The sequence below is a fragment of the Opisthocomus hoazin genome, chromosome 23 (assembly GCF_030867145.1).
Source record: "Opisthocomus hoazin isolate bOpiHoa1 chromosome 23, bOpiHoa1.hap1, whole genome shotgun sequence".
NCBI classification, from domain to species: domain Eukaryota; kingdom Metazoa; phylum Chordata; class Aves; order Opisthocomiformes; family Opisthocomidae; genus Opisthocomus; species Opisthocomus hoazin.
In genome coordinates this window covers 11,000,285-11,027,913 of record NC_134436.1, presented here as the reverse complement: position 1 = coordinate 11,027,913, position 27,629 = coordinate 11,000,285, and the positions used below count along the sequence as shown (strand labels likewise).

Below are 27,629 nucleotides of genomic sequence, written 5' to 3'. Positions count from 1 at the left end.
AGGTGCTCGTCATCCCCTGGTTGAAGGTCCGACTGAAATCTGTGCAAGCAGCCCTCCCAAACAGCTTGCTATTAAAAAAAAAAAAAAAATTAAAATCCAAAAACCTGAACCAGAACCAGCTTCTGCTCCTCAGCGCTCATGCATTCACACGTTTAGACACTCAAGTCCTCTGCACAGTTCTGAGGGACCGACCGTGAGGAAATCTGCTGAGAAAGGTCAAAACCAACCATAAATCGGAAACCGCAGGGTTGGGTGTTTTGGTTTGTTGTTTGTTTTGGTGTTTTTTTTTCCCAAAACAAGTCCTAACGCCGCAGAAGCTGCACCATAATCCCCCTGCGAACCACAAACGACATAAAACCCGAGGCCGTTTCCAACATAATCTGTCTCAGCAAGACGCCGGCGCTTCCCCAGACCTCCTGACGGGTCCCTGCTAATCCCCTGCCCCAACCAGCCGCGGGTTCCTTCCCCGATCTCCCCTGACGCCGCCTTCGCCCACTGCCCGGCCGCGCGCGCCCCCTCAGCGCCCGCTTCCCGCCTCGACGGGGCGCGCGGGCGGCCCCCGCCTCCCGCTGCGGGCAGGGCCGGCGGGCAGGGCCGGCCGGGGAAGGGGGGGGGATGTGCGCCCACGCCGGCTCCAGCTGACCGGGCTGAGGGCGCCGGGCGGACCCGAGGCATGGCTCTGCTCATCGCCTGGCTCTGCGTCGCCGTCAGGTGAGCGAGGTGTCGTCCACCCCCCCCCACCGCCCCGCGCAGCCCGGAGGAGCCGGCGAGGGGCGGCCGCGCCCTCCGCCCTGCCCTGTGCCCCCCCTGCCTCGGGGGCCGCTGCCCCGACGGGCGCCGGCGGGGCGGGAGGGCTGAGGCGGGGGGCTGACGGGGGGGCCCGCGTCTCCCCGCAGCACGGAGAAGGCGCTGGGGGCTGAGGGCGACGGGGGCGACCCCTACTCGGAGAACATCACCCGGATCCTCGACAAGCTGCTGGACGGCTACGACAACAGGCTGCGGCCGGGATTCGGAGGTAGAGCGGAACCCCCGGCGGGAGGGACGCGGCGAAACCCCGGGGCCGCCGGCGGAGGGGGGGGGAGCGCCCCGTCCCCGCCAGCCCCCGGGCCGGGGGGCTCCGGGGGGGCCCAGCCCCGGGGTAGGGGGGGGGGACACACGGACACTGCCGCTCCCCGTCAGCGCCGACCCCGCTCCCGGCTCCTCTCCCCGTTCGCAGGCGCCGTGACCGAAGTCAAAACGGACATCTACGTGACCAGCTTCGGGCCGGTGTCCGACGTGGAGATGGTAAGGGCCCCGCTCGCCGCCCCTGCTCTGCTGTCCCGGGGTTCATCACGGCGGCGGCCGAGCTGACCGTCATTAAAGCAGATTACGAGGCTTAATCTGCTTGGCAAGCGCTCGGGCCGGTGGAGCTGCGCAGAGCTGCGGCCCCGGTGGCGTCAGCCCGGGCCCGGGGCTGGGCACGGCGGGCGATGCCAGGGGACGCGGACAAGGTGAGAGATGCCTCTCGAACCTTCTCGAGAAGGTCGGCAGCATCCATGGCCAGAAGCGCAGATTCGCGGGCAACGGCCTGAAGGGCAGCCGCAGGGGGATGGTGTCAGCTGGGGACGGCTGCCCCTCGTCACGCCGGGTGCCATTTCGGGGACAGCTGCCCCTCGTTACACTGGGTGCCATTCTGGGGACAGCTGCCTCTCATCGTGCCCAGTGCCATTTCAGGGACAGCTGCCCCTCGTCATGCCCCGTGTGGTTTTGGGGACAGCTGCTCCTTGTCATGCCCGGTGCCCCCCGACTCAGGTGGCTGCGGGCTGGGGTGAACTCCGCCGCTGACAGCAGCAGCCCCAGGAGGACGTTAAGCCACTGGCATGAGGATGGCGTTGCTGTTCTCGTTCCGGAAGTTGGCTTTGATCACCATTTTTGCCCTTGCACGCTTTCCCCGATACCTGCTCGCTGGAGCCCGCAGTCTGGTTTGCAGGCGAGGAACTGCGGGCCCCAGGATACAACCAGAAGTTTCTCCACCTCTCATCATCGGTCGGTCTAAGAGGAGGCATAACCTTGCTTCCTTATGCACTTGCCTCCAGCCGAGGTTTATCTCCTTTTCCTAAGCAACTTCTGTAGTGAACTCCTTTTTGAAGGCTTATTTTATTGTATCACTAAGAATCCTTCAGAAAAATAACTTATATTAATATTAACTTGACACCATAATCCTACTGTGATGTGACTTGCTCGCATCAGTCCTTCCTTTGTGAACATCCAGAGCAAGCTGCAGAGGAGGCACTGAGCATGTCTTTTTGTTCTTGGCAATTAAACATTGACAGTTTGTTTTTGCACCTTGAAAGGATACTAAAATTAGACATTTGTATTTCCTTAGACCTCAGTCACTTTGAATTAAATTAGTGTCTCTGAGAGGACAATGAGGTTTTTTCCTTCTATCAAATTATCTGTTTGCTGATTAATTTGTAACTATTCTTTAAATAACAATAGGATATTTTTTCCTATACTACTTTGATTTTTTTTAGTAACTACTTAATGGTAATAGGATTAAGTGTTTAAATAGTGAATGAAATGCCGTTGACGTGTGTTAGGTTCTTTCACGGAGCTACACAGCAATTTGTGACTGCTGGCCCCCACACATAAGTCACCTACCTGTTTATTTTCCACAGGAGTACACAATGGATGTCTTCTTTCGGCAGACGTGGACTGATGAGAGGCTGAAGTTTAGTGGGCCAACTGAAATTTTGAGATTGAACAATTTGATGGTCAGTAAAATTTGGACACCAGACACATTTTTTAGAAATGGAAAAAAATCAATTGCTCATAATATGACAACTCCTAACAAGCTTTTCAGAATTATGCAGAATGGAACTATTCTTTACACAATGAGGTGAGAGCCTATTCTTCTGCTTTTGGTTGACATTTATTTCTGATTCTTTCAGCAGTGTTCCTGCATTCTTTTTTTTTTCATTGTTGTCTACTATAATGTATTCTAGACTAACCATTAATGCTGATTGTCCCATGCGGTTGGTGAACTTCCCTATGGATGGACATGCTTGTCCATTGAAGTTCGGAAGCTGTAAGTTTTTCTGTATCTTTCGGTTTTTTATAGTAATATGTTTGGCCTACATGTATGTGAGAAGATCAGAAGTGAGATGCTAGGACACTACTCAATGACATAGCTGAAATTTTTTATTATATTTTTATACTAGAATCTTACTTTCTCCTCTGAGACTCGGGCCATTCATAAAGATGTGGATTTGTGCATGAAAGGGTGACTGTGGAAGCGTATTTTATTGTTTATTATTCTTACACGCCTGGTAGTCAAAGCGTGTCCTTCAACAAGTCATAAAATCGGTGGCACATTTACTATGTCGCTTCTAGTTTTGCAAAATGAAAAGCCTCAGTCGATCTGTGGTAATCAATCTGTGTGCTTTATAGCAAATTAAGAAGCAAAACGTAGTGCCTATCAGGTCCTGCCTCAACCTTTCTCTTATTGTTGGGTTTCTTGTGTTTTGTCATTGATGAGGTTAGGAGCTTGCTGGAGCAGGATGCATGTGTCTGTGGGTTTCTGAGGCACAAAAGGGATCATGTTACTTATTTTTTTCAGTTGCTTATCAATTAAAAAATTAATAAGAGTAATTTTTCCCTCTTTAACTCAGATGCTTATCCAAAAAGTGAAATAATTTATACATGGAAAAAAGGACCCCTGCATTCAGTAGAAGTTCCACAAGAGTCTTCCAGTCTGCTCCAGTATGACCTCATAGGACAAACTGTATCTAGTGAAACGATTAAATCTAACACAGGTAAGACATGGCCAGGTGGGAACTACTGATGTTATAAAACACACCTTGAAAATAAATTACAGGTTTTTTTCTGTATCAAATTGAATTGGTTTAATCATCTTTTGCCATTTTAAAAACTAAAATCCTTGGAAAGAATCTAACCGTTGTCTCTTAAAAGGTAGCTTTTCAGTACTGTGCCTTTGAGCGTACAATTTTTTATGCAATTCTTAAGAATTCCCCCTGCCTCACCGCCCCAGTAAAAACAGTATGTAAAATGAATATTATTGTCCTCTGTTTCCATAAGGTCACTTTACCTCTTTTAATCAGCTTACTTTTGTTCTGCACTAGGAAGCCTGTAAGTGCTTTCCTCAGAGCATAGTATGTTGGGTTTAAGCCAATAACGTTTACTCGTCTGTTGCCAAAATAATGCTGACATGCTTGTCTCTTAACAGGTGAATATGTAATCATGACAGTTTATTTCCACTTGCAAAGGAAGATGGGCTACTTCATGATACAGATATATACTCCGTGCATTATGACAGTCATTCTTTCTCAGGTGTCCTTCTGGATTAACAAGGAGTCTGTTCCAGCCAGAACGGTGTTTGGTACGCTGCGTTAAGGTCTTTGAACAGCTCAGCATCACATGTACCATTCATTCATCATCTTTCATTGCTTGTTTGCTTTAGGTGAATATTCACTTCAGCTGCTCTATTTCCATCTGCAAAGGAAAATAGGCTACTACCTCATTCAGACATACATTCCATGCATCATGACTGTAGTCCTGTCTCAAGTTGTGTTTTGGATCAACAAAGAATCTGTTCCAGCAAGAACCGTGGCTGGTATTCCTGTTTTCTTCTTTTACCATTCACTTCATTCGCTGTATTGACTCCGTTGTATCAAACAGCTACCGTAATCCAGTGGGGACTGGAAAAGACAACTAGTAGATTTCAGTGAAAAAAAGTAAATACTAAAATTTAACCAAATAATATTCAATCTGCCCACGAGGGTCCAGATTCTTTACTCAGAATGTTTGGTCAGCCAGACTCGTTTGTGATGTTTTTCTTCACCTCGATACTGCTTCGTATGCAGGAAGGAACAATTTCAGAGTAAATGTCAACCTCTCAATTTTTTAAAGAGAAATTTTTCTATGGAATTATTCTCTTGTGAAACCAATCTGAGTTAAAGGTTTTTAAAAAAAAATATCGCATGGGTGGAATTAATCTCATCTGACACAAGGCACCTCATCTGGCACTCGTTCTGAAGTGCTCTCCTGCCCTTGTCTACACCAGTATCTGAACAGCTAGCAAGAGCTGTAGGTGGATAAAGTTAGGTGAGATGAATCCCATCCCTAGCACAGGTTGGAGTTGTCACGTGAAAGCTGTGTTCATATTGCACAGCAGGGCCCTTTTTTCTTTCCAGTAGTTGGAATTAATGCTCCCAAAGGTGTGTTTTATCTCTTTAATTTTTAGTGCGCCCCCCCACACACACTTCCACAGACCAGCAAGTGAAAAATGGGAGGCAGAAATACTTGAAGAGGCCCTCTTGCGTTCTTTATAATTGTGTCATTGGGAAGAATGGCAGACTGCTAGTATGAAATTCCTTATTTTACATGGAGCTATGTACGTGGCTGTGCGTAGTTTTATGAAGCGTGGCTTTACTGGAAATTATTTAGAATAAGATACATGGTAATTGGAAGCCTAGTTTTAAGTATCCTCTGAATCTGTATAGCAATGGCTATTACTTCACCTTTTTATGTGCCTTTATCTAGTCTCTTTTATTCCTGGCAGAAAGTTCAGCTGTTATTTTGCAGAAGGGCAGTAGTCAGCTCCTGCCTTCCTAGCAGTTCACCCTGGGAATTCTAAATTAGTACCTAGTTGTGAAATATTCAGGTAGGGAAAGGTGTTTGGGGTTTTTTGTTGTCTCATTTTTAGTAAGAAAAGATAACACATTTCAGTATTTGCATTCTGTAACAGATTCTTCAAAACTTACCAAGAAGCATTGAAAGTGGAAAGAGAAGGGTAAACAGTCATCAGTTACCAGCTGTAATTTGGCATTCAGTTTGGTAAAGGAGCTTTCCACAGTGCAGAGCATTTCATCAATATTCACTCCACATTGAGAGAAGTCTTATCTATATCTGTAATAGAATAGGAGTCCTATTCCTAAGTTTAAATTCCTGCTGCAGTAAGTTTTTATTCAGACACAGAATATATCATTTTTATTACTAACTAGCACATGGGCAGATTCTAATCTAATCACGCATCATATTGAAAAGTTCATTCTGGACCTTTGAAATTGAAATATATCTCAGCATACTTGTATTCATATTATAAAATGAGTGTGGCGGATTTGGGAGAAGCAGAGATCCTGCAGATTTTTATACCGTCTCCTGTTTGCATTTCATTAAAACATGTTAAGTAATGACATTGGGATGCAGTTAACCTCAGACAGCTGGCAAGCTACATCATGTGAAAGAGTTGAAAAAAACCTCTGAAAATAATCAAGCCACCCTGTCTTGGTGCTGCAGTATGCAATGACACTGCATCCTTTGCACTGAGCATCATTCACAGCATATTGATTCATCATCACCGCATGACACGGTAACATCTTTCACTCTCCCACCTACCCCTTCCCAACAGCAGGCAAGCGCAGAGGAGGGTATTCTCCACATCACTGTCTTTAAATACCTGCAGTTTTCATATTCTAGCAGGCATAATTACACATAAACATGAGTCACAGAGGCTTATATGTTAATGAATGAGTTTGCTGTTGCACTTTTTGCTTGTGTCAGGCAGCAGTGGGAAGTAAATATATTTCCTACATTATTAATGCTGTACACTCCAAAACAGAAGGAATAAATTCATGAGTTCGCATGAAGAACACTATGGGGCCCATGAGCTACATGAGCAGATTTGTTGTGTGAAAATAGATAAAGAGCTCTGGAGAAGCAGCATTTCTGTCCTTCCATGTCTGTGACTACGGGTCCTATTGAACCAAGATATTATTAATGAATCTTAAAAGAACATATCCAGTGATGAAAGACAACTGCACAGAGGACCAACCTCTTATCACTAGAAATATTTGGATCATAGCCTACCACTAGTTTTAATGCAGAATTTGGTTGATTCAGTGAGGGTTCTGTAAGCCATGATCTGCCTTGTGCAACAACAGGAGGAAGAGGGGATACCTGCTGGGAAACGACAGCATGTTAATGTAGATTTCTGCCAAACATTCCACTTACTGACCCATCAGCTGAACTGTCTTTCATAGTTTGAGCCTGAATTTTGTTGTACCCATGTTTATCACAGTTCTAAGCAGCTGCACCGTTAGGTATGTAGTTACCTTAATTTTCAGTCTGCTCAGTGTATTACGGAAGTTTGTTCAGAGCTTTTAGATGCTGAAGCCAGTATACATGAAGTTCTTAAGCATACAGAATGCTTCGCAGTCGTGTTGATTAGCTGGTACATAGGTAAAACCAAAGAGGAGGAGGGTTTTTTTTAAATATATGTGAATTTAAGAGTAGCAGAGTTGAAGCAAAATTCTAATGCTCCATTTTCTTTCTCTTATTTTCAAGGAATCACTACAGTTCTAACAATGACCACTTTAAGCATCAGTGCACGCCATTCTTTGCCCAAGGTGTCCTACGCTACCGCCATGGATTGGTTCATAGCTGTGTGCTTTGCCTTTGTCTTCTCTGCACTTATTGAGTTTGCAGCTGTCAACTACTTCACCAATCTTCAGACTCAGCGAGCGATGAGGAAGGCAGCCAGGGCAGCAGCACTGGCAGCGGCACTATCGGCAGCAAATGTACCGGCAGAGGACGAGATTGTCTCGGTAATTGCTTGCTTTTCTGGTAATAAGCATCATATAGGAAGGGGCAGATGAAGTAGTGAATGAAAAACAATATTAAAGTGGTGTTAACCTGAAACAGATTGTGTAACCAGATCACGTCCATTTATCAAAGACCTTGCTTCTGTTTCAGAAAATGAGAAGACTTCATTTATTCATACTGTTTATTTAAATTTGAGATACGATTTACTAGAGAGATGTTTATTTGGTAAGGTATTTAAGGAAAGCCATTAGGCTGTTACTCGTAATACTTCTCTTGAGCAACGCTGTAGGCAGCGTGGTCAGGCAGCTGCGGTTCTCTCTGTAAGGCTGCAGAATCTGTAGGACGCTGTACAATGGAATGAACGTGTGCCTTGGCCAGCTGATGATGGGATCACTGGAGTGCGCTAGTGCATGCCATAAGTGGGTCATCTGGAAGAAGAGGAATTAGCCTTTACATAAACTTGGCATCTGTTACTTTCATAAAAATCTGTGTTTGTGGAAGCTTGGGGAAAAAAAAACATAAATGTAAAGATTAAGGATAGATTTTAGTACATGTGAAAGACAGGAAGGCTTTCTAGTATCAAAAAGACTGTATCAGAATTGCTCATAAATATTATTCCGTACATCTCGGGCTAAGTAATGAATGCTGCCTCGCAACATATGTTAATGTATTTATCACTGTAGCCCTCCTGTTTTCAAAATCACTTTTACTACCACCATGTTTCCGATTTTGAGAGGGATAACAGAATTTGAATGACCTTCTGCAAAACCTTAGAGTCTGTAGCTGAATAAGGAAGTCAGTCTAGGAGCTGTTGAATATCAGGGCAGCACCCACCATACAGTCATTTTTCCACGTTTGCTTATAAACAGCAGTTAAAGTTATAAGATTTAGGTACATTCAAACCGTTAAATTCATAATTGAGAAGTTCCGTAAAATAGCGAAACCAAAGCTCGGCAGCAGCTTGCTACTGCTCCTCACTGGAGCTAATCAACAAATGGTCTTCATTTCACCCAGAAAGCATTGTGTTTCTGCACCATGTAGTATTTTGCCTACAATTTATTAATATTGAATAAAAATGAAGACATTGCAAGATACATTATTTTTACTAAATATATAAATGTAAAAAGAAGAAAATCTCTATACATTTTAACTCAGAACCACAGCTTTTCTCTTTGTTGTTTAAACCACAGTTGTATTAAGAAAATACAAAAGAAAGTCCAAAAAATATAAAAGGAGCTTGGAAGCAAATGTTTGCAGAATCTTGCACTAATTTTAAAGTGACAGCAGAAAGGCTGATTTAGGTTTGGCAATATTTGCAATGTTCATACCTACATTTATTTTAGCTGGCAAACTTTTATAATTACATTTAAACTTTACAAAACCAATGAGAGGAAACGAGAGTATGGATTTGCCAGTGTTTAGGACATACTTCCCCTTTCCCAAGTATCATGACATTTGACTGAGAAGTACTCTGGACTGAATGAGCATAACGTTACAACAGGAAACTGCTGTAAAATAAGGAAAATACTGTTAGGACTGAAGGAACTTTAGAATGTACTAAAGCTTCATTTTTATTCTTTTGTTAACTTTTTTTGGAAGGCATGCTATCAGAAAAAAAGCTAGAGAGAGCGCTTGGCTTTGTGTAGCATGAGGAAAATACTGATAGCTGCTACATCACGAGGAGGAACAACAGCTCTGATCTTTCCTACGCACACTGCCTTGTTCGAGTTAGTCACAGGGAGGTTTCCCAGCAAGAAAAAGCAACTGGTTGTTTCTTGAAGTCCCCGCTGAGTGGTGTGAAGACGTTTGGCTTGCTCTGCCGATGCTGCTGCTGGTGAATTCACAGCAGATGCTACAAAGCCACCGCCACCCTCCCACCCCTCCCCGGTCTCCGGAGCACATTGGTTTCAAACAGTAACCCTCTGCGTGTGCCCAGCTGGGCAACAACACGCTGCTGAGGACTGTGGCTCCTCCAGGACTTGCAGATGAGATCTCCATGGTGTCTGTATCATTGCAGACCAATGATACCAAGCACACACTACAAAATTGCTGTTGAACAAATTAATGAAAGCAAAACAAACTAAAAGGCTTCGAGTTTGTTGTCAAGGGCTTCAGCCACAAACAAGGGCAGAGCCAAACACAACGTATGCATTCCTCGTTTTGTAAACATTTACTTGTTACAGTCCGAGTAAAAACAAGCGAAAAATAAGCATCTAGGAATAAAATAAACATCTAGGGAGCACACTACAGCCGTTTCCTCAAGGAAACTATTTACAACTAGCTAACAACATGCAGATTTAGAAGAGCAGTCCGAAGGTGAACTCAGTCTCTAAAACAGCCCACGGCATTCACAAAATTCTGTAGTCTTGATCTTGCTCAAAGCTCATCTTATCCCTGACAGTAATTTTCAAGCCCTGATAGTCCACCAATTTTTTTTCTCACAGGACCAGTTCCCTATGAGAACCCACCTCTGCAGCAATAGAAAAATAAAAATCAATGAGATCATAAAAATGAAAGGTACTTACAACTGAGGGAAAGGTGATGTGGTCAAAATGGCTTCTGGAAGAATTAACTATTGGATTCAAAAGGTCCCATTCCAGAAAGGCCTGCTGAGAAAAAGGAGTCATTACCAGATAACAGACTTTAAGAAGCTTCTTTTCTTTTTTCTTTTCTTTTCTTTCTTTTTTTGTGTAGTGAAGATAAGGGGGAGAGAACTTTTGTATGTTGTCACCTAGATGGATGTACCGCAGTCAGTGATACAATTTCCGCTGAGACAGACCTGAACTGGCTACTTTGAATGCTAACAGTGTAGTTGGCACAGGCTGGCTGCGTGAGCATCTGACCGTTTCCTCAGGACTATCATCCTCTGCTGAGCTTTGTGCTGCTGTAGCTACGTTACTGCTTTTGAGGCAGTTCTGTTTAAATAAGGCACACAGCGTAATATGCAGTTTCTTTCTTATTGTAACTTTCGGGGCTGTTTCTGAGGTCCTCATTGGCCCTTTGTTGCCCCATACCCCCAGCCTGTTCCCTTTGTTTGCCTCTAAATTCTTTCATCACTTTTCCTTCCAGATTTTCCTTTTTTTTGGTTGTCACAATGCCCAGTTCTTATTCTTTATCCCTTGCATAATTTATCTTACCTCTGTTTCTCTTCTTTTTGCCTTTTCTTCCCATATACTCCACCTCTCTTCTTAAAATGTTGTTTTCTAATTCACTAGAAAAAAAGATCTGTTAGATTTCATGTCTTATACATGTTTTTTATAAATGTTTTTTAACTTTCAACTTTATTTGATAAAATAACCAAACTAAAATCTTTCCCTCCTCTCATACCCTGGGCTTTGGCACCTTGTCTTTTCTAATCTGTGATTTTTTTTTTTTTTTTGATTCTTCTTTTAGACAGGATAGTAAAGTTTTTCATCCACTTGTAATACTAGTATTTTTATTTGTGATTTTTAAGCACATGAAAGTGGTCACAATTGTAACTGTATGAAAGGGTAGTTAGTGGATGAACAGTGGTGAGCAGCATGTCAAAAATGCTTACTGTCTTCTGCGTATTCAGAAATTCAGAAAATTTCTGAAGATTGTAAAGGCTTACTTGGTTTTGGGGAGTCTGTGTGTAAAAATAGAAGTGAACAAGTGAGATGTACTGACTTAGAAATTTTCATGGCTGTACCACTGCCAGTGGAACTGCTACCAGTAGCAACGTTAAGAGTAACAATACAGACTATACGTTTTTAGTAATGGATTATCTGAAATTGCCTGAAGAGTGGCTAAAGAACGTTGTGAAGGAAATAATCTTAGGCCATCTGAACTAGTACTTTCTCTGTGGCAGGAGACCCATTCTCCTCCTTTGCGTAAGAGAAGCCCAGGGAGACAGTTTTGGTATAAATGAAAAGTCAAAGGAATTATAAAGCAGCCAGTTAGAAGCTTTTGCTGCTTGAGTGAGGGCCTAAACTCATCAAGATAAATTTATTTACAGAATATATTTTTTTTAAATTTCAAATTAACTATGTTTCCTGCAAAAAACCTCAAAAATCTTTCAAAATGCTATCAAAATCCTCCTTCCCCCTTCGGTCTAGTTAATTTTATTTAAAATCTTACTTTATTCAAATGAACAGAACTTTTCCTCGCAGGTTTTTGCATCGTAGCCAAAAACCCTGTACGCTCAGAAAAGCAGAATGGCAGAGGACCAGGTCTGCCCTGCCGTACCAACGGAGGCAGGAGACGCTGAGCTCGAGTCGTCAGCGTGCGCCGGTTTGGTGGGAGAGGCAGTGCTCCGCCGGCGTGCTCGGCACGCTGGTGACAGCCTGGCCTGGCTCCGGGAACGCTGCTCTGTTTGCCTCGGCTGCCTGAGAGCAGAACTTGGCTTGCTCCCTTTGTCAGCTGCGGGCAGTCCCTGTGTGAAGTGCAGAACCTGGGTGTTCCGCTCCAACACGCGATGGCAACAAGCTGAGCAGTCATCTGGACCCGGACAGAAACCTGGTTTTATTCATACGGTGACCGAGCTTCTGCTGGCGGGGCAAAACCAAAAGAGTTATATAGACGTATAAAAAACATTATGGCATTTAGCTTTTTAATCCATTTCAATGTGTATTTTCTATATCAATCATGCTGTTTCATCATTATGGCTTCCTTTATCCAGGACTAGTCTGATACTGGAAATGAGAGGGGAAGGGGAGTCGGTGACGCTGTCTGGCGTGCACCATTTGAAGTAATGCTCTGTGAGGTGGGCAGGGAGTGCACGCCATCGATCAAAAGACATCCTTTCCACGTGAGGGACTACACATAAAAGACAAAAGATTGTTACAGGGGAGGTAGCTTGATTACAGTTACGTTCTAAAAGACCAGTTGTTTTAACAGAAAACAGCACAGAGCAGCGAAATACTGCTGGGAGGGCTTCCCTCTCCCTACAGATAGCCCCGTCCCCGTGGTTGGAAATAGCATGGCTTGGGCAGAAAAGGGTTCTCATTAACAGCCCTGCCCAACTGCAGAGCAGCCGTATGTTGCTTCGCTATAGAGGATTGAGTTTTCTATAATTACGTCAGAATATATTGAGTATGTTTAATGAGCATCCTAGTGTAACTGAAAGGAGAGCACTGTTATTGGAGTATCGGCAGCCCTTTATGAGACCATCCTAGAAGCAGCTATGTGCATTAAAGTCTTGACTGAGCACATGGCACTTTCAATCGAATTAGGGAGACCTTCCTGCTTCTCCACAATTGCAGATTATCAAGTAGACTATTAAAAACAAAAAACAGCTTTCAATTATATTGACTTTTTGTCAACCCAACAAGGAATGTAGATGCTGATTATTTGGTTCTGCCTGAGTTAAATATTGGTCTGATTGACAAAGCCAGTGCAGGGCAGTAAGAAAGGTTTAGAAGTAGCTGATATCATAACACCGCAACAGAAAAATTCAAGATTAATTTGATTTAGGCATTTTTTTTGTTCAACATTGAAGTCTAATCCCAGTGCCTTTTTTTGCAGGGGGGCAGTGAGAATAAAATAAAGTAAGTTAAATTATAGAAAACAACCCCAGACAAACCTCTGTAGCACTCTTTGTGCAATTCTGTCTCATTGAGACACTCAGAGAAGTAGTTTCCATATACTGCAGAAATTCAGCAAAGTAAATGTAGAGACAGGGACTGCTCTGGACTGACACTGAAAAGTTTAAGAGCCGAACATGACTTGGAACATCTAGATCTGTTTAACATAAACACCTGTTTTGACAGAGGCTGTGTACTAATTACGTGTTTTTTCTGATGTGCTACCTACAGATGTTAGGAAGAGACTCTACCACAGTACATTCACCTTGAAAAGAGGATGGGCAGGGTTCCGGTCTCTCCCCTGCTTAATGCTACCTGCTTTACATGACAGCAATTTTCAACACAATGGGCATGATATATTTTTCAAAGTTATGCTTTCTGCCTCAAGTGGCTCTGTAGATCTCCCATGCAAAATGAACCAGCTTTGAAGTAACAAGGCAACAGCCTCTCCACCTTCACCTGATGGTTAGGCTGTATTTTGAAAGGGGAATTTTGATAACCCTGAAGGTTAAGAAAATTTGAACATGGCTTTCCCATGCTCCAAATGGGTAGTTTAACCTAAGCAATTTAACCCATTTATTAGGGTAAAGCACAAAGAAAACAAATTTGCATGTTATTCCTTGTAATATTTCTAGGAAAGGAATCTTAGAATTCCTGAAGAGATGCCTAAAGCTAGGGCTATTAATGACTTCTAAACTACATTCAGCTTTTAATTATGCAGAATACTGTTCATAGATGTTTGCAATACACATTTTTTGGATGAGATCCCACAGATGAGATATGTCTAAATTACAGGTTATAATGAATCTCTGGCATGAGATGGATACTTAAACTGCACAGGAGCGTAAAGATTGAGGTGCCTTAGCGCGAGCCCAGAAGGAGATCTTGCATGGTGCAGTGAACTTTCCTGCTGCAAGGTGCTGCGTGTGGATTGTTCAGTAGCTAAGCAGAGATGTTATAGATCACGCTGCTGAATGTAGTGGCTAAACTATGCTTAACTCCCTCTTTGGGAGCTAAGTCACGAGTGTGTGTTTTTATGTGTAGAATATGAATGGTTGAAATTACCGAAACTGTATCTAGTCATGAGGTGGGCAGAGAAAAAGAATGTTATATATTTAATGTAGTATTCTACCTTGTACAGATACTTAGTTTTGATCCCAGGTCTGTTTTTTTCTGGCGTTCTTTTTAGTGTTTTGTGATATCAGCGAAGTTCAAGATCCTTAATCCAATAAATTATAAAGAAAAGACACATTTTTAGTCTAAACTTTTAGGGTTTATTCTCATGAACCTCTTTTTACTGCATTTCCCGCAGGAAAAAGAGACATAAGCAAGTAAAAGAGAGATAAGTAAGGACACACAGATGCTAACTTGATTAAAGTTAGCCAGTATCTGAGTGCATAAGTAAGACACTCGTGTTACTGCTAGGTCATAAACTAAACTGATAGCGAGAATATGCATTTGTAGTACAATGCAACAGAGGCTAGTGGAGAATTTTACAAATATGAATTACAGAAATATGTTGAGGAGAAGAAACATAAGAGCAAAGCACATTCATAAATCACAGTTAGCATCCGTATAAAAACCAGAAGAAGCAGACAGAATGCTGTTTACTGCAAGGTTATATATGCTCTGGTTTTTCAAAGCTGGAAGCCAAGCAATTTGCTGAGAGCCTCCTGAGATGTTCTGAGCATAAGCAAGTTCTGGGGATGTTGGTGAGAGTTGTGAGAGCGCAGCAGCTTTATAGACAAGACGAGACAGCTTTGTGAGCTTTCTAGGGGATCAGATAGCTGAGCTGCAGAAGCTTACCAGAAGCCAGACTGCACCTGACTGGCCCACGTACACACCAGTCTTCGTCTAGTCCAGTCTGGTGGTATCGCACAGTAAACAGTGATCTTGCAGGCTGTTCTGTGTCACCGGGTGGTCACATGTAGTGACAAATTTAATTGCCTGACGGGGCTAACATTCCGCAGGAGTGCAAGAGTACTCCTCTGAATCAGCAGTCAGTCACTTAACAAGCTGCCGTATCTCACTCCGACAGCGTGCCATGCCTCAGGCTGCTGCTTGTTGCTCTGGCTGCTTGTAAACAGTCCTTACTATTTGAGTGATTGCCTGTGTGAACTGTGCAAAACAGGCTATTCTTTTCTGTTTTCTCTCTGTGTTTTGCTGAAGTTTCGTAATGTCATTGTAGGTAATTGCTGTTAAACAGAAAAGTTAAATCTAAATATAATAGGCAACTTACTGTAGCTGTTGTTCAGAACTCGACTGTAGTAAGAAACTCTATGGTTTCCTTTCGCCACCTCCTCCTCTTGGTTTAGCAGCGAATTCCAGTGAAAAATATGGATTGTGGTTCTGAGGCAGCAAGTCTGGGCTACAGTCAGCTGCCACACTGAGAAACATCTTCATTACACATCTGAGAGAAATTTGGCCTTAGAATTCCGTATTCTGGGTAGTGGGATACAAGAAGATAGTCTTGACCCCGACTTGCTGGATGGGCACATGAGGGTGTTAAAGACAGCGTAAAGAGCTACTCAGGGACTTTCTTAATGATTTATAGCAACTCCAGACACCTCCTCAGCAGGTGAAGAGCACGGCAAACAACTGTGGCTTTACTGAGACAGTAAAATGCACCGGTCCTCCCTGAATATTGGAATAGGCTATTTTAGGTAATGAGAGGTTATTAATATCGCTGGTATTGATAGAAATGGACCTAAACTGGCCCCAAAGTGGGAGCATAATCAAGTCAGTTAGTGCACTCCCCAAGTTCTGAAGATACACACTGACTCCAGATCTTCCTGTCTCCAACCTGCGATGAAATCACAGAATCACAGCACGGTGAGGGTTGGAAGGGACCTCTGTGGGTCATCTGGTCCAACCCCCTGCCGAAGCAGGGTCGCCTACAGCAGGCTGCACAGGACCTCGTCCAGGCAGGGTTTGAATATCTCCAGAGAAGTTCCCATTGAGAGAATCCTCCTTCTATAGGAGTAAGATTTAATAAATATTACAAATAAAATACTGACCAGGATTACACTTTTCCAAGCACCTATTCAGATGATCACAATGAATTTACTGTCGCAGGATGCTAAATAAGTGCAGTACTGAACATCATCCTCAGACCATAGGCTACATCTGCTTTGCCTACTATGATCTCCATCACCTCAGTACGATCACTCCCAGTCCATGCTTGAATGATTCAGAGCAGAATTTGACCCACCTTATACCAGAATATTACAGATAAAAAGGGCTAAGATTCGCCTTAACACTCACATTGTTAGGAACCACTCATTCTCCACAAAAGGTCAAGCTGTCTTGCAGTAAAGTGAAAAACAAGCTACCTTACAGCTTCCACTGTTCAGCTCAAAGCAGGGCATACAAGCAAAATGGAATAGCAGCCTTAATGAGAGCAGTAACCCAGGCTCTGTCAGTCAGTCTGGTTACAGAGTGGGATTATTATGATGATTAGCACCAGTGGACATGGGTAACCCTCTTTCTGAGACACATCTGTAGATCATCCTCCATTTAAATCTGTCTGTTGCTTGCTGTGTTACTGGAAAATACAAAACCAAACATCTGCGTTCCAGATAGGCACAGGCCCAGAGTACGAATGCCATTTAATACCCATTCAAAACGTGATTCTAATCGTGTAATGTGTAGGTGGCAAAGGAAGGATATGGCAAGTTGGAAGTTCTGATGGGATGTGGGGGAACAAAAAGTTAATAGGTAAAAGAGATATATACAGAAAAGGCAGGGTTTTTCCTTTTTTTACCAACAAGATGTTGTTCTTTCCACCTTTCACTTAGAGTAAAACCAGGAATCCTTCTCTCCCTAAGTTCAGTTGGATACCAGTCCATTCATCCCTGAGCAGAACTTGGCATCATGTTGTAGCAATGTCATTTGTTCTGGTACTCTGGCAGCAACACTGACCGCTAGAAGGATAATTCCTGTCACAGCTCTGGTTTAAGTCATCCATGAGATACCAGGTGTGCTAGTCTAGTCTCTTATCTAGAAATCGTAGCCCAAGTACCAGTATAGGCAATGTATTTCATAAAATGCTTCTTTTCCTGTTAACAGCCCGTTCATTTGTCTGATGGACTAGAATCTGTTTCCATGCATAGAAATTCTGCAAGATAAATCCCAAAAATGCTGACAGTGGGCTACGTTGAAGAGAAGGATTGTTACTAAATCATCCCAAGGAATGACTTTTGAAGTTGCATAGCTAACAGAATTTTGCTACCTTAAAACCATTCGAATGTTACTATTTGGGTTTACAACAGATACATATGCTGTTATGTTGTAAGTTATGTTGTCTGAGACTCCCCTCATTAGCTTCAGCCATTCGGTCATTTGGTTCTGCTGACCAAAAAAGCCGCCTTTTCAAACTGAGAATAGCTGTGTACATTGTGCAGTTTTGCTGCACAATATTTTTCATCAATAATCTGGAAGTTTTGCAGTCCTTTATTGATGAAGCTTTAGATTCAAGCTCAACTAAAATGTTGTATGTTAGCATTGCTTGTTGGAGTCTCGGGTATTGCTATTGCTCCCTATTAACAGAAAACTTGGGTACTTCATATCAAAACAGTAAAAACCAACTTGACACTCCAGCATTCTTCTGTATTTTCTCAGCCGCCAGATGAATCTCAGGGCTGCTGCCATGCATCCACGTTACTAGTGGTAGTGCTGGGTAGCAACAGTAGCAGCAAGGCTTGTGGCAGTTTCCTCCCGTTTGATACTACTGTGAAAGTGAGTAACTGATACTCATTACAGCAGGCTTAGAGCCTGTGGTAGATCCCTTTCCTAAGCCGTTGCTGCAAGAAAGAAATCTGTTACTTCTACTCTCATGAAAGTAAAAAATGGCAGCCTGGCCACAAATAAAACAGGTGTACATAATGAATCTACCTGTCAGCCTAGCAACTAAGAGGTGAAATCTAAAGATTCCTGAGGTCTGGCTAAATTTTTAAGAGTTTTCACACAGCTTTCTGAAGAGTAATTGGACCTGGCTATGAATATTGCACAAAATATAGGAATACTTTGGTTTCATTTTACCATAAATGAAAATAAAAATAGTCCCATTACAGTTAGGATGGGTATTTTTCTTCAGTTGTATGCATGAAACTGCTATGGGAATCATGAGATATATCTGAAAATGACATTTCATCCTGGAAAAGACTACAGGACAACTTAGCACTCGTGTCCTCAGCACCTGTGAAGTTAGCCCGTTTCCTTCTGTGCCGCAGTTTGCCAGTTCAGCAGCAGCTGGTCTGGGGACTAATCACAGCGTGACAGCAGACACCGTTCAGTGAGCGTTTACCAGAGCTCGCCGATGGGCTCACACGGTGAAGGCTGCCCTTAAGCCAGCCCATGTGTGCTAATTTGTTTAAATTTCACTCATATCTATGTAAACTTCAGTCATACCAATATGTTCCAGTTTGGGTACACCGTTACCTTCCTTTCTTTTCCTTTTAGCTCCATCTTTTCTTTGTTTTGTAGGATCCATTTATTACCATGTGAAGAATATGGAAAGCACATATTCTTTTAAGTTTTTACAGAAAAGCTTTAGACCACAAATGCACCTCTGTACGTTTGCATTATTTTTGTGATTTCCTTAGGTAGCTCTATAGCAGAAAAGCAGCAATAAAATCAGAAAGTTGAGTAAAAAGGTGGAGAGAAGCCTAATGATCACAAAACATAAGAAACTGTATCCAAATATCACCCTCTTTTTTCTTTCCCCCTCCTTTTTTGTGCTGCAGCATTCTGACTCCAATTGTAACCTGAAGAAGCGAATAAACTCCGTAACATCTCAGGCAGATCAGCCTCCCGAAGCCAGCATAATATCAAACAGTGCATCCCAGTGTCAACCAGTGCCTGCTCCTCCACCACCACCACCTATTGGAGGCACAAGTAAAATAGACCAGTATTCTAGGATCCTCTTCCCAGTGGCATTTGCAGGATTCAACCTGGTATACTGGGTCGTTTATCTTTCAAAAGACACTATGGAAGTAAGTAGTAGCATTTCTGAATACTTGCTTATGATATGTAATGTGTTTACTTGACCAATATTATTTTAGTTGTTCGTTTACTCTTGCAACTCCAGTTAATCAGTCCTTTCTGAGGAAAGTTACTGATAATAGCTTTCTCTAAAAAGTCAGCTGTGGCTTCCAGTAGTAGTGGCACTCAGTGCAGTGCAGAAAGGCTACGTGAAGCTGAGAAATGTGAACACTTACCTCTATGCCGTGTTGCACTGAGCAGAACACACTGTGTAAGACAACGCATGGTGCCATTCTCAGCAAATAAACGAATCTTAAATCTTCCCTTTCTTATCTTCCTATCTGCAGTAAGGAATGGTAGAATTATCAGTTGAAGCAATGCAGTGAAGGAGATAAGAAAGTTCGTTATCTCCTAAGGTTTGCTGAGTGAGGTAAGAAGATAACAGTCTCCCCCCAAAAGTTTGTATTCATTCTAAACATTAATTCATAGTATGGAGAAGTGACAACTGCAGTATATAGTTTGTGAATCAAGAGTCCCTGTTTTTATACATTTTACACTGATTTTTCCTGTTTCTTCATATTGCTGACCTGTTTTATGCAGATAAAGCTTCTAAATTCTTTGCTTAAGATGGTCTGAATCAGACAGAGTGACCATGTCTTGAGATATCCATGAGGCCCAGAAGAGATGCGTGCCCTATAAATTGAGCATGTCTAGAATAATCAGTCAGCGATTAGCTTATAATTTTCAAGCAGTCATTAAACTTTAAGTCTTTAATAGTTTAATTCTCTAATTTTTCCGTTTTGCCTAAATACAGCTAACGGTGTCCTGTTTCCTTGGTAAAAAATATGTTTATTTGCCTTGTTGCCATAGAGTTTTTGAATCTCGCTGTACGTTGCAGTCGATATGATTGGTACATTTAGCTCGATTTAGGACAGCTAGATAGAGATAATGACAGTATTTAGATAGTACTGAATGCACAAAGTCCGTACATCAGTAAAAACAGAGGCTGGCAATCTGGTGTGAGTGGTGAGCAGATTGTACCTTTATTTCCTGTATTAGAGGTAGAGCAGGCCAAGGGAGATCTCACGGACAGCCAAGAGACGCTGCAGTTGGAAGTAACAAGACAGTGCTGATCAGCAGATTGGTGGCATCTTGCCTCTGCTTGAAGCAGAGGCTACTAGCCTCCAATTTTGCTGATTTTTGCTACTAGTATCATGTGGAAAATGCTGTCTCTCGAAGATGGAGCGTGCTGCCAAGCAGCGTGTATGAAATCAGGAGGGCAGGAAGATAGGAGGCACTATCTCTTACAAATGTTTCTGCAGATGTCTCTCTCAAGAGGTCACAGCTGCTAACTCCTGGCCACTCAAAGTCTGCCCAATGCTAAATTTAGCATTTGTGCCAGAGTTACTGATCCTGCTATTAAAATATTGACTATGTGTGCAAATTACTTAGCCAGAGAAGGGAAGTATCGAAAAAGCTCGTGTATAATCATTGCAGCTTCTGTTTAGAGGCCAGTTCCTCAGCTCGTGTGGCTTGCCATAACTCCTATGATTTCATTCAACTGTTCACATTTTGGATCTAGAAGTATTTGGAGCATAGTTGTCATTTCCCTTGGTAGTGATGAAATATTTACACTGAACCTTGTATATTAATAGTTATATCAGAACTAGGCTTTTAAAATACTTCTAAAGCCTAGGACATAGTGCTGACTATAAATATTTTTAAATGCCATGTTTGCAACCTCACAAACCTGCCCACAAACTCAGAAATTATGTTCTGTAGTAGCCCTACCGAGTGACAGAAATCCAGCAGCAAGATTTAGAAAACAAAACAATATTGACAGCTGGGGTGTTTCAAATGATGAAGAATGTAAACAATTATGTAAAATGTTGATCAAGCTCCTCTTCATAAATTGCATTTTCCCCTTTGTGTACTCAGTTGTAACTAAGGAGGACTGTGATATACGTTACTAGGTTTCTAATACAATAGGTTGTCTCACTTTACCAGTTATTGCTTTCAAGGAAAACTAGGACTGGTTTTGCTTTAAAATTATATTAAAAATAAGTAAGCCTTTCCACTGAAGCAGAGGAGATACAAAAGTTAGCTGAGCAAAGCATGGCATGCTTCAACGCCAGTTCAGCTCAGTCACAGGCTCAAGCCCCAAAGATCAAATATTAGCGCAGTATTACTCAGTTAAGATATTTAATTTCATTACAAAGCGCATTTTGTGCAGTATTTCAAGTATATTAGCTTTTCTCTTTTGAGTTACTTCTGTAAGTTCATTTGGCTTTTGTTTAAAGAAAATGAAAAAAAATCTAATGTGGAGTTCATTGAACTAGCCAAATTTGCAGCGCACAAGTTCCTGTAGTGCAGCTTCCTAGGATTTTGATTGGTGTCGTTTGGAGTGCAGAACGTCTCTTATTAATAATTAATAAGTGTCTTATTGTGGAGATTCCTAAACCGAACGGCTACCTACTGTCTGTGGACGGTGCATGTGGAATCAATGAAGAAGCATTTCACGCATCTGTTTGTAAAAGCAGGCTATTAGAACTGGAATCAAAAGTAATTTTCAGCTCATATCATTATGCCAGACTCTTCCTTGGACTTGGAAGGAAGCGCAAGAATCGTTTTTTTACTGCAAGTTCTGGACTCAGAGCATCAGCTGGAGTGAGCAGCCTTGTTAATGTAACAACACAGAGCTGCATGAAATGAGGAGCTCACTCCTAAGCTGTTTGGTTGTATTTCTGTGCACTGCCAAGCAGTTTGCTTACAGCCATATGGTACAGAAGTGAAGAAGTCATTCTTGTGCATTGTATCTGATGATACCTGTAAGAACCTTGGGGCCAGAGTACTTTTCAAAGTGCTCCTTGGAATACCTTTTTCTTCCCCCGCCATTTAATCATTTTCTTTCTGGAAGACTTCAGGTTAATCACCCTTTCTCTTAGTACACATGTAAACTAAGACTATGTTAATTAGACAGAAAGTTTAGGATTTGGAAGTTTTTACAATGAAGAAGGTGTTTCTAATAAAATGTAGGCCTTTAAACATTTGAATATTATTTTTCAGACCAGCCAGGACTGGGCAGATAGCAAGAGCATCTTAGACTGAACTCTGTATTTGTACTTCTGTTTATATGGAATCAAGTTCAGGTCAGCAATCCAGGTAGTTTAGTAGCAAACTTTCTTTGCAAAAATAATCTTTTGCTACATTTTTAAGCAAAATAGCAGCATTGTCTGAATGGGAAAATGAAAAAAAATATGAAAAAAAATCCAAAGTGAAATGAAGTGCTTCAGCTGAATGCTTTTTAGATATGGATGGGGATGAAGTTATCTTCTGGCCTTAATCGTTAAATAAAAGGTTCTATTCTCCAGTGGAACAAGTGGGAAAACATTCAGTAGCAGTCATCCACCACACAACTTGATACATAAAAGATACTTCAGTGTGAACTGGTTTGCGTTATGGAGTAGCAGTAGTGTTGCAGGACAACAATTATACTGGTACAGGTAGAGAAATGAAGCTCATGGATTTCTCTGCCTGCTAGAGAGCAGCATGGCTAGACAGCATGTTGTTAGAACCTGATACAACCAAAGGGCAACACAAAAGTAGGAAAAAAGGAGGTACTTGAAAATACGTAGGTGAAAAAAATAGTTGAAATAGCAGGTGCCAGTTTTCAGACCACAGAAAATGCTGATACTTGTATGATAACCCCACCTTTCTCTCAGAAGTTTTTATAACTGTAACGCTGACAGTTGCTTAACTATAGCAATATTGCTGAGCCATTTACAATATGGAAAAAGTAAAGCACTAAAATTACTCTGAGAGGACTTACTCCCCCACTGCGTAAGGTCAGTTTGCAATTAATTTCGATGGAAGGTGTGAAGACATGACATCCGCTGGATTCATACCTGCAAAATGGAACAGGCACGTTTCTACGGTGCGGGCTCTGCCGCAGAGCACAGTGCTATCTGCCACCCCCAAAGGCACTGTCCAGTCACAAACAACGCACATTTGTCTAGATTAGCCAAACAGAGAAGTTCTTGAAGGGCAAACAAACCTATCTGACAAATGAGAAAAAGTCATACAGCACTTTTTGGCTTTGTTTCTGGTTTTAAATCTCGCTAAGTCCTTGAGCTGAATACTAATTTCTGACAGTGACGTTGGTAGGTGAAATGAATGCTTAGTTTATTTTCAAATTTGCTTTATTTAGAATGCAAATAGTGCCCTTTTAATGAGAAAAGTACAAGTCCTTAGTCTGCCTTTGCCGTGTCATTCACAATGCGTATGCCGTTCTCTTACACATCTTCTTTCTAAGGCAACCTCTCTCAGTTTTTATGTGTAACATTATATCACAGTTTTTAACGTAGTGAAACACGGAATGAGGGAGTGCTCAAACTAAATAAGGATATGGTGTTACAGTTTTGATGATAAACTGCAGAAAAACAAGTGGAGGCCAGCTTTTGTGTCTGGGTGCAGAGGGAGGTACAAAGTCACTGAATGTGCTAGAAGCACCGAGTCCTGGATACTGTTTGGCCGCAGAGAACATTCTATGATGGCAGAAAAAGTGCCGCATGACACGTTGGAGGAGAAGATGAGATGCTAATGATGCACGGGTCAAGTGGGAAGAAACAAGAACAAAGAAGGAAATAAGAACTGCAGAAGTGTTTAGTATCAGTGTGCTAATATTCATAAAGCTTGCAGTACGTATTGTTACATCCTGGTTCAGTTTAAACACTGGAAAAGTAAAGTTCAGGAGGAAACAGTCATTGCCACACATACTTACAGTTGAGCTTTGATGATGCAGGTAATGACCATCCAATTCTAAGAGGACTCTCCCCTGCAATGCAGTTCTATTTTAAGTCTGCTGAGCCAGCTGGTTTTGTAAACTTTGATGTTAGCAACACATAGCTTAACCTTCTCTCCCAACTTTGCTTCCAGTTTTTCGAACCTACTGCAATGCATCTGCGAAATGACCATCAGTCCAACTGAAGAACAGCTCAAGATTTCGAGGAAATCACTGAAGGGCCTCTGGGGTTGAAGGGACTGCAGAGGGTTTGTCTATCCACAGGTGCTCTCCATTTTCAAATAGGGAATATTTATAATGGACATCACCTGGAAATGAACTCTGGACAAATCAGAAAGATGGAAACTGCACAGGGTTCTAACAATGTTTTCTTAATATTTCTTACTTTGATTCTACTATAAAAGTTCTTGCTAAATTATTTTGCTTAATTGTCAAAGACTGTGAATTTGTTCTAATTCTGTTACAAACAATTGAATGTTTACATGGTCTAAACCATCAATAACAGGATTATTATTTTAAAATACAATAAGGATTGCTAGAATAAGCCTGATCCTGAACAGGTGTAACTTGGCCTGGTTTCACTGGAAGGTTAGGAGCTGCACTGATCTGCAGCACTTGAAATGGGCCCAAGACAGCGCTGAGAAATCCTGCGAACGGGAACTACAGTCGCGTCAGGTTTTCATAACCCTTTCACGGAGAAGATGAATGATGAATTCTGATGTTCTTTAATTCCATTTCAATCTCCTTTAATTTGAGGTAATATTTACAAAGGACAAGATAAAAGAAAAAAGGAAATAGAAACTATTGTTTACATGCTTTAGCTGGTTAGTTGTGAAGCTGTAACTTTTTTTGCTGAGAGTGACCGTGGAGGTACAACCAGATTAATAACAAGCAATTTCTGTGCAGGATCTAGAAATGCAGGACTGAGGTGTCAGGGAGTTTTCAAGGTCTAAAACTGAATAGACAAAAAGATTTAGCTACTCGTCAAGCTAATTGCAAGCCTCCAGCTCCAGGGAAGTTTCTGGAAGAAAGTCTAGATAGCTGGTTAGGGAGCAAGCTGCCTTTTATCAGCTGAATCGACTGAACAGCCTGTAGCAGCCTCCCTAGAACTTTTTTCCAGAGGCAAAGTACTGTCAGCATATTCAGAGTTTAAAGGTAATAATATTTTAATTTATTTGTCACTCTCAACACAAACAGTCGCAGGATGTCTTTCTCGTATTTCATAGTCAGCTATTATTTTATTCTATATTCACTTTTCATCTCCATAATCTTTCTTAAGAATGTAATTAGGAAAGAGATGCCTACTCAAATCAAACCCAAGCCAACTTTGTTGCAGGTGTAATGGACACTGGTGGGAGTCAAAGGCAGACAAAGAACTTTTACGTGCAGCCAAATAAAACTTAAGGACTCCTATCTTGAAATTAATTTTACTGCATTCAAAATAAATTAATTTTAACAGAAACATGAAATGCTGCATTGATTCAGGACATTCAGGGTCTTTTGCTTTGTCTAAATAAACATCTTCGTCACTGTCAGGAAATATTTGGGGGCTAATTGACTCCTGTCAGTTGTCAGCTGCTTTATTGGCACTGTAACAACTTTATCTCTCCAGTGACCTAGCTCCAGCTGTTTTCCTCCTCCTGCTTCAAGAGGAGTTTATAGCTTTTACTAGCAGCTGGATCGAACGTGTGAGATCGCCTTTGGTACTCCCTGTTCTTTAACTGTGAGGAGCTGAGATGGGGACAATTTACGTAAACTGGAGTCAGCAATAACTATTGTTTGCACAGAGTTGTCATGTTTGCTGTTTGCCTTTCCTGACTGGCTGCAGGCCGGCACGCTTGGGTGTATTTGGAAGTGCACTGAATTCTTGCTTTATTTTGCTTTGAAGCAAAAATTCTGACAATTTTTCCCATTTTTAGCCTTTATATACTATTTTTTAAGAAAATTAAAATATGGACACTAGGCAAGTATTTTATAATTTGTAAATACATCTTATTTTGAAAAAAACCAAATTGTGCTACAGGGACCCAGAGGTTATTTTTCCATATAACTATACTCGTTCTTGCTTCACTGACTAATTTTCTATTTTGAGTACATTAATATCTATAAGAGTTTTCAGCATACCTTTGGAACTAGTGTATGCACACAATGAAAATTTTTAAAAGCTATAGAAAAACAAGTGACACTGAAGAAGCTAAATTTTGTATCTGGTCTTTGTTTAAAAGAAATCTAAATGTGAATTTTACAGCAGATGCAGAGAGTCACTAAATAGTCATTATTTCTTGGGAGTGTAGTATTTCGGCGTATGAATGTGGTAACCTCCCGATTAGGAAGCTACATCAGCACCTTAAAAAAATGTACTAGCAGCTCTTGGTATTTAAAAGCTTATTTCAACATGACCACAAAGACTGTTTATCTTTTTTCAAACGAGCTTTTTGTGTGAAAAAGCTAGAGAGGGGTTGGTTCTCCACATCTGTTTGAATGGTAGGAAGGGAATATGTATTTTTCCTGTTAAATGCTTTGTAGAGACATGGGTGTAATCAATAGTAATGTTAATAATGTCAAGTTACGTCTTAGAATAAATGTAATTACTTACAACTAATGTCAGTGCTTAACAATCCTGGTTATGGTCAAACAAGCAATACAGTGAAAAAAAGCAGATAAACAGAAAAGGGGTTTTTTATATACGTGTATAATTATGTATGCATATATACATATATATTTCTGTAGAAAATATAAATAATATGTATTTCTCTAATACAAGTTTAAAGGCAACTAGGGGATATGGGTTTCTTTTAGTAATTTTGACTGCAGTGCAATAGGAAGAGCAGAAGCTAAAGTTGCTGCAAGATGGGAATTTGTGTGTGTAAAACAGGACAGTGCGAGGGAGAAGACGGGCTGTTACCTTGGGCTGTTGCACTCTGCTAATACATTATTCAACATTGCCCTAACTTTCTATGTATCCTGGTCGCCCACAAACCCCTCAAAGGGATGGAGTGTAGCTTAAATTCATCTTTAGCGTGTTCTGCATCATCAGAAGTGCAAGAAATAGAAGAACTAAGAATACAATTACACAGTTCTAGCATAGTACATTAGAAACCTCAATTACATATTTGTCTTTGCTATTATTGATGTGGGTTTTTCTCCGCCCCTTACATTACTTTTTCATAATTTCTAAACCAAATAAAAAACCAGCACTTTAAAGATATGGAAGCTGTACAGTGGCACACTAGATCAGTCCCGAGAGTATCCACTACTGTGTTCAAATGATAGTCCTCGCCAGAAGCTAAAGCAAGACTGGGAAAGACCCCAGGAATGTGAAGAATGGAGTCCTCAACGCTCTTGTGACACAGTTGTAGCATCCGGTGTTTGGGTACTTTGATGCAGACTGTGATGTCAGTAACCCAATGCCTTTCTCTTACACGTATGCAAGCAAAATCCAGAGGTGACTTTGTGCTTAGTTCATTACATTCTTGTTTCCCTTCTAGTTCATGACAAGAAGAGCCTTCCTCATCTGCCTTCTTTATAGAAGTCATCCTTACAGGATTTTCCTCTAATTAGTAAGCAATCAAAGCCTTTCAGCTCTCTGCATAAATGCTGTCCATCACCTGGCTTTATAGAGAAACCTGTGAAGAAAAAAGTCCTTATCCACAGGCAGCATGAGTAGAGACTTGGGGAGTAAACCCTGCTCTTCTGCATCA

At 41.6% G+C, this 27,629-nt stretch overlaps 1 protein-coding gene across 1 annotated transcript; it reads left to right on the top strand.

Annotated features, from left to right (window-relative positions):
- Positions 1-648: 648 nt before the first annotated feature.
- Positions 649-25,973, top strand: GABRA6 (gamma-aminobutyric acid type A receptor subunit alpha6). The gene is made up of 10 exons (XM_075442228.1): positions 649-711; positions 897-1,015; positions 1,217-1,284; positions 2,658-2,878; positions 2,985-3,067; positions 3,651-3,794; positions 4,226-4,378; positions 7,345-7,604; positions 18,890-19,138; positions 24,063-25,973. Exons 1-10 carry the CDS (start codon positions 674-676, stop codon positions 24,111-24,113), a joined length of 1,386 nt encoding a protein of 461 aa, XP_075298343.1. The 5' UTR covers positions 649-673; the 3' UTR covers positions 24,114-25,973.
- Positions 25,974-27,629: the final 1,656 nt, after the last annotated feature.

Bases quoted from the DNA above. Each gene is read 5' to 3' on its own strand.
- GABRA6 (XM_075442228.1), top strand. From the start codon at position 674: ATGGCTCTGCTCATCGCCTGGCTCTGCGTCGCCGTCAG. The intron at 712-896 runs GTGAGCGAGGTG...GTCTCCCCGCAG, and splicing joins TGGCTCTGCGTCGCCGTCAG to CACGGAGAAGGCGCTGGGGG. The intron at 3,795-4,225 runs GTAAGACATGGC...GTCTCTTAACAG, and splicing joins AACGATTAAATCTAACACAG to GTGAATATGTAATCATGACA.